Source organism: Bidens hawaiensis, unplaced genomic scaffold, assembly GCF_021521415.1.
Source record: "Bidens hawaiensis isolate Kalapana, Puna unplaced genomic scaffold, B.hawaiensis_p1.1 tig00003902_1, whole genome shotgun sequence".
In the NCBI taxonomy this organism is placed as follows: Eukaryota; Viridiplantae; Streptophyta; class Magnoliopsida; order Asterales; family Asteraceae; genus Bidens; species Bidens hawaiensis.
Window position 1 is genome coordinate 2630075 of NW_027491226.1, and position 10780 is coordinate 2640854.

The following is a 10780-nucleotide window of genomic DNA, read 5'->3' on the forward strand; positions in this document are numbered from 1 at the left end:
CATGACAAACTGAATTGATTCCAACAGAACAATATCGATGCCAACCGATACATGTAACTTTCATTTAATTTGATTTTTCTTTCATATCATGTGTTCGTTAACCTTTTAAAAAAACTGAAGACACAGGTGCGTATAATTCTTTTTACTGTACCTTATAGCTTGAAAGTGCACTCAAAATAGAGTATTTTATGGTATCGTAAACTATACGAGAGCCGACACCGTAGCATTATTATGTGACAAAATGAATCGATTCCGACCAAACATTGGCGGCGGCGTCATTGTAATCGATTCCGGTACTCGTTTTTATGGTTTTGCAACCTCGTTTCATTGTTTTTGGCATTTCCATTTTTTGGTTTTGCAACCTCGTTTAATTGATTTCGACATTCCGGTATAAATGCTTAATTATTTTTGCCATTCTGGTATATTCTGGCATAAATACTTTTGTAAAAGGAGAGCCACTGAACTAGCACAATTTTTCTACCGAACAAAATCAATACCAATATTAGTGTACGAAGAACTGACAAGTTTTTCAAGCATTCAACAAATCCAAATAAGCAAACCATCTAAAATTGGTTTTTCAAGCAAAAAGAAAAACTGTACAAGCATTCAAAATTCCAAAATCACACAAATTTAAATTTGACTGTACCCTCTCCTCCTCTCTCTTCTAGAATATTCAAAAGCGGCAAAACCTTAAAACAAATAAAAATTAACAAATACGGACTATTCGCCATCATGCCGGAGCTCCGGTCGGAGTTTCCTAGAGAACGGCTGGCAAGCATCCACACACAGATCCATTGCTGCCGCCAACGCCACGAACGCCGCGGCATCCTCCGTGCACGTCACGTGCTGGATCCCGACCTCCACCTCCGGCTTCACACCCCGCCCCGCACCCCCCACCGACGACGACATCACAAACCCTTGGTACATCAAATGCGCCCATGACCCGAATTCGAAATCCGAGCTCGACCCGGATCCCGACCCGAAACTCCCGTTCGGGGTGGTCATGGGCGAGCTCCCATTACTCATGTCTATAACGAACTTCCCACCGGTTTTCAAACTGATGGTGGAGTTCGCTAAGGTTACCGGGTCGAGCCCACTCACAGCAGTATCAGGGAGGAGCTCGAACCGGTAACCAAGGGAGTCCTTACATTTGGACTCCCTCCATGCCTCCAACCGGGCCCATGGCTTCCAGGTGCTCTGGCCTGGTCTGAGGATCAGCCAAGCACCTGGATTCGATGGGCTGACACTGTCTGTCCCGTGTGACGGGACAAACGGTGTCACCATCGAAGCCATGGCCACTGGCGACCCGGACAGGTCATGGATTGTAATCGACCATCCTTTTCGCTCCTTCGCCGCCTTCTCTTTATCGTTTCGCATTGACCTTAACCAGCTTTTCGAATTGTTGGATTCCGATAGCGACGAACTGCGAAAAAAGAAATACCTCCTTGTTAGTAAATTAATTTGGCATTTGAACGAACACCTTGTGTGCAATATATAAAACTTACTCGGATCTTAAATTCTGATCTCGGTTGCTTCGGAAGCTAAATTTGCTAGTGAAAACCGCCTGCCGGACATTCCCATTAACCTGAAACACTTGCGGGCTGCACTCGGGTTCCCCATCAAATTCGAAAACAAATCTCGGGTCACGCTCGACCCGAATACTCAAATGCAGATTGACCGGGTTCTTGGATCTCCGATCGCCAATCCCAACCCACCCGTTACGAACCACCACACACCCTCTATTTCCACCGCACTCAACCGCCTCAGAATCCAACCCCACCGTCACAACCCCGATTAACTTACCCGACCCGCCACCAAACCCACAAACCGGGTTACTCCTCCGACCCGAATAAACCTCAATCTTCAACATGTTGGATTTATCAACCACCTTATCAAACTCCGATTTCTTCAAATTAAAGCAAGCTTGGACTTGATCGTTAAGTTGATTCGCATCCCCATCAACGACAGAAGTGATTTCTGCGAACTGGGTATTGTGGTTCTTGAGTTTAATCTTGCAGTACGCCGGAGTGGTACCGGCGGCGGCGGAGAATTTTAAACCTAAGCTTCCGATGACAATTCGAACGTACGGACACGGATCCATGGCGTCCTGAAACCTAATTTACGAAGAGCATTAAGCAATTGAAAACCCCCAATTTGATAAGTGCGAATTTTGGATATAAATATTAAGGGAGATAAGCGAGACAGAGAGATTACAGGCTGGAATATATTTTCCAGGGTTGGAATTAGTGAAACTATAATAAGATGGGATTGGTGAGTTGTACTTGGTGCATAAGGAGTTGTACCGAGGATTGGATTGTGGGTGTTTTGGTTAGTGAAAGGATGGTGCGTGCGGGAATGAGCTGGTGGCACGTATGCCAAAAAAGATGCCAGCGGTTTGATGATATCTTATGTTTGGAAATCTGTCCTGGTGTTATTGTCATGTTTCAGAAATGGTCCTTGTGATATTAGTTATTTAAATTACATCCTCTTACTTGTTAAGTTTTTAATTCAGGTATTTAATTGGATTAGTTGATATGTTACGTTTGAGGGTTTGAGACTTTGAGATTCTATTTTTGTGTCATTTGATGAGAGGGTTTATGAAAATTCTGTTCTTTTTTTTTTTAATAGAGTTGTATGAAGTGTCCAATGTCAAACTAAAAGACGACATATGCCCGTCAAAGAAGTGGGTCCAATGTGTTTGACAAATATTTGGTAGGGCGATATTAAATTTTGTTCCCATATATGGTAGGGATGCGTAGATTTTTCAAATTCCACGTCAGGGCGCATAAATTTTTCAAGTTTCCCGTAGGGACACATAGAATTTTCAAGTTTCCCGTCAGGACAGTTCAAATTTCTCATCGGAACGCATAGGTTTTTCAAGTTTCCTGTCGGTATGCATTGTTTTTTCAAGTTTTATGTCGGGACGCATTGATTTTTCAAGTTTCCTGTCGGGACACATAGATTTTTTCAACTTTCCCTTCAGGAGGCATAGATTTTGTTGACACGTGTCATCTTCTTGTAGGACGAAAAAACTCGTCGTGACGACTAAACGACACGCAGTCGACGACGTTTTAGGAAGGGACATAACTGAAAACCGATTTCTAAGGGGACAAAAAAAGAATCTCTCAAAAAAGAAATTTTGATAATTTTCCATAACTAAATTTTATAAAAGCAATCATTTCTTTTGATAATTTTCCATAACTAAATTTTATAAAAGCAATCAACAATGTAGATATATATTGAGGTTTCTAACCTATCATCTACTAGAACATAATAAAAGGTAAGGTGTAGAGAAGTTTTCAAGAGGTATTGCCATGCGTATCTTTTAACAAATTATTTATGGCGTTTACAGCCTATAAGGACGAGATACATCGCAGCAACTCCACCAAGACCCCCTCGAACTAGAATGATCTTCTTCTTGAACTACTTGAGAAGCCCATGTCCAACAACGCTGGTTTTTGTAATAACACACACTCAATGGTATAAATTGGAGCTTAATTTTGAAATTAACGAAGACAAGGTAACAAAGGAGAAGGTGGACATTTTGTAGAGTTTTTGTTAATGATGATCGAGGTTTTCTAATATCAAATCATGAAATCTTTGGAATATACTCTTGGAGCTTATAACTAAAATTATTAATTTTTGTAATTTACAAACTAGTAAACTTATCTGGTCGTTGTATCGAAAGTTTACATCAATGGACAATTATAAATACGAATGATGATAATGGTATCTATGTTGATAATGGTATCTATGTTGTTCGGTCGGTATATGTTTTGTTCGTCACGATACATTTATGGTCACAATACATATAGCTATGTATTCAATTAAAGTTTTGTACCTGTATAGAAATTGTATAAAATTGTGTACACACTATTTTATTAAGCTTACGTTTTTTTCGAAACGTAAACTTTTATAAACAACCGCGAAATGACCTCAACAAGCCCCCTCCATAGAGAGGAGGAGAGCCGAACACCTCACTCAATAATATTACATGAACTAACTTTAGAAACCCGTGTATTACACGGTATAAGTTAATGTATAAATTACAATGAATAATTTAATACAAATAAAATAAAAGATAATTAAGTCTCTTTATATTATGTAAAAATGTATTAAAAATATATTCGCTTTATATCATCAAATATATTTAAATTTTAAATCGAGAATGGGTTGTTCTACCATCGGCATACAATAATGAAGCAATGCCATTGGAAGTAACATTTAAAACAATAAGGGCTTTAGATCTGAAAAATGTAATTAAAGTCTTTCACAAAAATGTTTTCCATTCCATACCCTAAACACTAAACCCTAAACCCTAAACAATAAACCAAAAAGGATACCATATTTTCCTTTTTAAACAGCTTTTATGATATCCTTATAAACACACTGTTGTTCAACTGTCATAATAGTCTTATACTAAATATAAAAAATGGGAAATTTATTTATGATTTTTAAGACTTATTAAACGTTGAATATTTGTAAAAGTTAAACAAAATTATTATAGTTTTCTTCAATATGAAGATGCCTCAAAATTAAATGTTTATGAACTCTTTAAACATAAACTTTTTTGTATACATTTTAATTTTAAAGAAAATATCTTTATGACACATAATTATATATATATTAATATTTTTTTATATTAAGTATGTTTAAAATATAATTTATAGCATTAATAATTCAATCAATGGAGATTAGCCAATTAATACAGTATGTTGAATTTATAATCAATACTATATTTAAAACCAAGATATTTATTTTTTCTTTTCCATCAATAGAAAAGAAGTGATTTGGACGGGAATTTGATAGTAAGAATTAACCTCATAATGCTATGTATCAAGAATTATTTTCTTTTATTAGTATAGGTAGATATGAAATTGTAGTTTAATTTCATGGGATTATATTAACCACATGCACCCTTAGAAAATATGTCTCCACTAAATAAACTTATAGTTCAAGTAGTAGTGTATTCACAACTAATTTTTAAAACCAACTTGTTTAATAGTTGGAGTTGGTAAGGTTTTATTTCATTGACTTTTACCAAATTTATTTTATTTTATTTTAAGATTTTAAAAGAAGAAAGTCTAGAAGTTACCAACAATTGAGGATTGACTTACGAATATTCGTTTTCACTATTTCTAGTATTTTGCAGGCGCCTCAACAAAAGGAGGCATTGTTAAAAAGAATAAAAATTAAAAAATCTTCATTTTCACTACTCTAAAAGCAATTTTTTATGGGTCTTGCTTTCTTTTTAATATTTAAGCTCTTCTCGAATTTAAATAACATTAAGGTTCCAATTCAATATGATGATCGATATATATATTTGGGATATCGGTTTCTTTACTGAAAATTCGTTTCTTGTTTATTTGCATTGTTTCAAATTCTTTTGGTTAATGCATGAATGAAAATGATTGATTTTGGGAGTAACATAGGATGATTTGAAGGAAAGGTTGCGGTTGGTTCAACGTTGGTGCGCGCTCTTGGTCAACGAGACAGCCCTTATGGATTAGTATCGCTAGAGTGGGATGTCCATGGTTAGCGGCCTTAAAAACGGGTAAGGTTTGGCGAGTGTTGGTGGGGCCGGACATTTGGTTTTTGGTTTTGCTTATTTGATTTTGTTTGTTTGATTCATTTGTGTGTGTATATAAATGAACTGGATTTTACTGGTTATCTTATCGATATTAATGAGTGATGAGTTGTGCTTATATTTAATTTAAATGTAACAATTGACTAACATCATAAAAATACGAAATGATTTAGTTTTAAAAACATGAATTTATCTAGTCTTTACATTATTTCTGTATTTTTAACGATTAATGAATAAAAGTCTGGTTATCTGGGTTAATCAAATGGTAAAAGACGACCTCATACGTCGGCGATTGTAAACAGCGCTGGGTAGTTTAAGCCCGTGAAATCGTAAGATTTCCATCCAAATCTTCACTTCCTCTCCAATACCAGCTAAAGCTCATTAGCTACACTACTATTTATCTATACAATACTTAGTTTATATAAATTATTTTACTAACAAGATATTTGTTTATAATAATAGGTTCATTAAATTTTTATAAATGTAGTTAATTTATTATTAAAAAAATGTAATTATGATAAATAGATGTAAAAAGACGGTGGCGATGTAGAAATGCGGAACATGTATGCGTGTTCAAAAGGTTAGAAAGAAAATATACAGTTTTTGAACGATGAGCGAAAATTCAATTTACAAGCAGATTGAATGCATTTATGCATGTTTTGATCAGGTCTTGAGTTGGAAATGGTAACTAAAAGCCACTTTGGTTGTAATGGGAAGACTACCTTGAAATGGTGATTTAATAATAAAAAGAGTGTGACGTTTAAAAAAAGATGTGTATTTAACGGTTTAAAAAAAATAACAATTAAAAGACGTTACGTTCAACGAAATACACATTTTATATCCAAAACGTATGTTGTTTGTATACCAAGCAATTAAAAAGATTATTCTACATAATAAGGAAAGATTTTACTTTCACGTTTCTTGTGTGATCTTTTTCTAGCATGAGAATAATGGGATCATATGAAATAAAACACACACAATCATTAACTTCATAAGCCCAAAAAGTTTTAAAAGAAGATGCAGAAAACCTAATGATCAACAAAGTAGACTCATATCTTGTCAAGTAACTATTGAAGTTCACAATGTTTTTGGCAACAAAGAGCAATTCACTTGTTGTCTACCTTTATCTTATTCTTATCAACAAAGAAGGTTCATTTGCCGACTATACTTTAGTGTGGCTTGTAAGCTAGGTGGCATGGCACCTCATTTGCCGACTAGACTTTAATGCAATGTAACACGTTATATATCTCTATTATCATGTGGTATTTTATGGAAAAGGAAATTTAACTTTATTATTTAAAGATATTCTTTAATGTATTTATTACTTCATATTGCTATCTAAAGTTATTAAATTTTCTTTTATATTTTATAGTTTGTATAAGTTTATTTCTTTTTTAACGCCATTAGCTGGGTGACAGTAATGCCTCTCCCAAATAGTTATAACACTTACCAATTTTTCTTACCCAAGTTCGATTCTAGAATAATGGTGCTCTCCCGCTAGTGATCGTTGGATTCAAACCTGGGACCCCATAAAAAAAAAGTTTTATGGCAAAACTCCCTTACCATCCGAATGAATCTGGGATGGCGTTTGTGTAAGTTTATCACCAACCATTTATTTGAAAACATAATTAACCCAAGTAAAAATTCACAAACTCTAAAGCTAAAACATTATAAATCGATCCAAACACAAACACAAAATTTAAAAAATATCCATACGTAAACATCCAAAAATTGATTCAAAGTGGGTCATCGTGGGGAGGATTTGGCAGGGTGGATAACCTCAAAATGAATATATACTTTTTTGAATAAATGAATATAACAGAAAAATGGATGTAGGTAATTGAAAAAACTAAAAAAATAAAAATAATAAATACAAGAAGAGTAACAAATATCATAACCGAAAACAATATCCATTTTATTTTATCATGCTTATATATTTGCTAAAATTACATATGATACAAAATATAATACGTAAGTACATGTTAAATGTATAAACTCAAAATTCAAAAAAGCTAAATTACATTTATAGGTCCAAGTTAGTGTACAAGTGCTGTGAAAAGTAGAAAGTCAAGACATAAAGACGTACCAACATAATAAAATTAGGCGTCGGTTATTCACATACCATTGATCTATTCACACACCCTTTAATATGGGGTTCCATATGATCGTATAGCCCCTATACGATCGTATGTAGGGTATGTGGATAACCAAAGGATGTACGAATAACATATCCCTAAAATTATGCTACAGTTTTACAACTACCGTATTTTTATTACGCTACAATTTTACAAATGGCGTATTAATTATTAGTTATTCTACTTATAAAGTTGTAGCATAATAGCGTATTATTATTATGCTAGTTGAAAATCTACTGTTGGGTAATTACCAAATTTCCATCGCGCGTTTCTCTTTCGATTTGCATGATAATTCCTATTTGTAAGCAATTACCAAAATTTTTTTACTTTCTCAGAGCTGGCGCTGCCTGTATCCTCTTTTAGCACGTGTACATAACACCAATCAACCTAGCAAAAATACGGTGAGCGATAACACCACATACAAATGAATTATACGGTTCTCATCGTATTCTTCCTAACTTCCTTTACAACTTTTATAAAACTAATTCATAATTAGTTTAAAATATCAGAAAGTGATTGAACACAATCACAAAGACAGCTTTACCAAAAATGGTCAAATCGATTTCCTTGTTGGTTTTGTCATGAAGGGATTTGGCTTATTATAGAGTCGTGTTATGATGATGAAGATAATATTTGGCAGGCTGGCTGGCTAAGAGCTGAGCTGGGTCGGGGATTGGTCATTTGTTGGTGGCGCCAGAAGGGAACACCAAACAATGGGCTTTCTTCGCCCACCGTTAACATACATGTTTCATATATTATATATTATATTATATTATATTATTATTACACATATGTTTTGACACTTGTTCTTTTCATTTTTTATATATCATGTGACACATCCTTCATCAATATAATCCTACCGGTCCAGTTAAATTGGAATATGCCATTTTCAGCCCTTACAATGTTTATTAGTGTTTTCTCAACCCTTCATTGTTAGGCTTGTGTGTCCGATTGTTAGATGTTCTAGATATATGGAAGTTTTAAAGATGAGGTTTGTAGGTGAACAAGATTAGAGCATGGACAACTTTCTGGAAATGGGGCATGATATTACTCAAGATATACTAACTCAAAACTATTTAGTATTTAATTGAAGAGGTAGGTCCCAGCAGAGCCCAGTTGGACCCGCAAGACTCACCTTAAACAGGGAAGTCTGCGCAGAGACCAACTGGATCCGCAGAACCAACCATGCTCAGAGACGTGACGTCCTTACGCGCAGTACGCAAGCTGGTCCCGCAGGAAATGCCTCCCAATGGTGAAGGACTCCGCCTGTCCCCGCAGCCTCGGATACAAGCCATTAGGGAAGGCCACCCGCGCAGCATGGCTACACGCACAAGGCACTTAGCTCTCGATCATTCAGTGTCACCTGAAGGAATGAGCCAAGCCGGGAGCAATCCCGCACAGAGGCGGGAGGGGGAATACTCCCGCCCAAATAAGCCAGTCCGTATACTGAAGGATCTTTTACTGTACCTGACGAGGTATGGGCGAAAGATCTGATCAGAGATACGACAGCTCACTGATACAGTATGGCGAGCAGCATGATCCTGTACTGTATCACTATTAGCCGCTGCCTACTCACCAACTACTGTCATACCACGTGCGTAGCCGGCAGTTGGTGGAAAGGGAACAGTACACAGTAGGCCTGGTCACTATCAGCCGCTGCCTACCCACCAACTACCAGCAGGGCACGTGCGTAGGCTACTGTTGATGAACAGGAACACTGTAGCAGCCGGCCATACCTCCTTGGAAACCTACCTTCGGCTATAAATACCCCAAATGGTATGATCATCTAAACACATTATTACATTACATTATCATATCTTATCACATTATCATCATATTATACCTGATATCTGCTCTAGCAATCTCTTAATATACTTTTATATTTAAAGAGCAATCTAGTCTGATTCTCACGCCGGAGGGTGGTCACAAGGAGGAACCCCCCCCCCCCTTCTCAGTGACGAGCTCACGGTGTCTGTTTTGCAGGTTATCAGAAGAACCATCTTCCAAGGGTCTAACCCCTCGTGGGAACATCTACCTAACCCCCAGGTTACCAGTAATCTGTCCGGGGTCCGGTTAGTGTTTCTTCATTGGCGCCATCCGTGCATAAAGCTAGAACTACAATTTTCTCCAGTTTTTTCAAACTTTTACAAAGATGGTTAGAGAAATTCCGGTAACCACAACCCCAGCTACTGGGGGGAATACCGGCAACACAGTTTTTACGAACACTACCCCGGCTACCGAAGCCGGGGCAAGTGAAGTAAATTTTACGAACACTACCCCACTTACCAAAGCTGGGGCAAGTGCAGTAAATGATCGCCTACTGGGATCCACCGATACCCAGTTTGAGAAACGAAGACTCCCCCGCCAGACTCTCGATGAAGTTAAGGCATGGGCGGAGGCACGATAAAAGGAATTCCAGGCTGAGTTGGACGAACGCTTGCGTTCCGTGCAACAGGCCGACGAAATCGAATACTGGGAGGACTCGGAGGAATCCGACTCCGACGCGAACCCTCGCCATAGGGCAAAAGGGAAGCGTAAGGAAACGGAATCCCAACCGAAAAGGCATTTTGGACAAGCCTTCAAACCAAAAAGCACAGGTGGAAGTCCACGAGACTTCTCCAAAACGTTCAGACCAAACGTCGCGAATGCAGGAACGTCCAAGTTTGCAAGGGACATTGCGGAGGCAATCGCCCCAAAGAGTGCCAAACAAATGCCTAACATAGGCACATATGACGGTTTATCTGATCCAGACGATCATTTGAACAGGTTCATAGCGGGGGCAACCGTCAGCAATTGGACGGAACCCACGTGGTGCTACATGTTCCAAATGACGCTTGTTGGGGCTGCTAGAGCTTGGTTTGATCGTCTACCGGTCAACCACATCTACGACTGGGCAGACTTCCAACAGAAGTTTAGCCAACACTTCAGCCAGCAACGGAAGTATACCGAGGAGCAATGGACAATCCTCAAATGCATACGAGAGGAAGATGAATCTCTGCCAAACTTCATCACTCGCTTCAACTCAAAGAAGCTAAGTTTGGGCAATATCAGCGAAGAT

The 10780-nt window shown here is 37.5% G+C and overlaps 1 protein-coding gene across 1 annotated transcript; it reads right to left on the bottom strand.

The window, feature by feature from the left end:
• Positions 1-557: 557 nt before the first annotated feature.
• On the bottom strand, positions 558-2103 carry LOC143624605 (uncharacterized). The gene is made up of 2 exons (XM_077095192.1): positions 1506-2103; positions 558-1423 (listed from the first exon to the last, which is right to left on the bottom strand). The coding sequence occupies exons 1-2, from the start codon at positions 2099-2101 to the stop codon at positions 721-723; spliced, it is 1299 nt and encodes a 432-aa protein (XP_076951307.1). The 5' UTR covers positions 2102-2103; the 3' UTR covers positions 558-720.
• Positions 2104-10780: the final 8677 nt, after the last annotated feature.

Excerpts from the sequence above, each read along its gene's own strand:
- LOC143624605 (XM_077095192.1), bottom strand. The coding sequence starts at position 2,101 with ATGGATCCGTGTCCGTACGTTCGAATTGTCATCGGAAGCTTAGGTTTA. Across the intron at positions 1,424-1,505 it reads GATCAGAATTTAAGATCCGA|TTCGTCGCTATCGGAATCCA; the intron begins GTAAGTTTTATA and ends CTTTTTTCGCAG.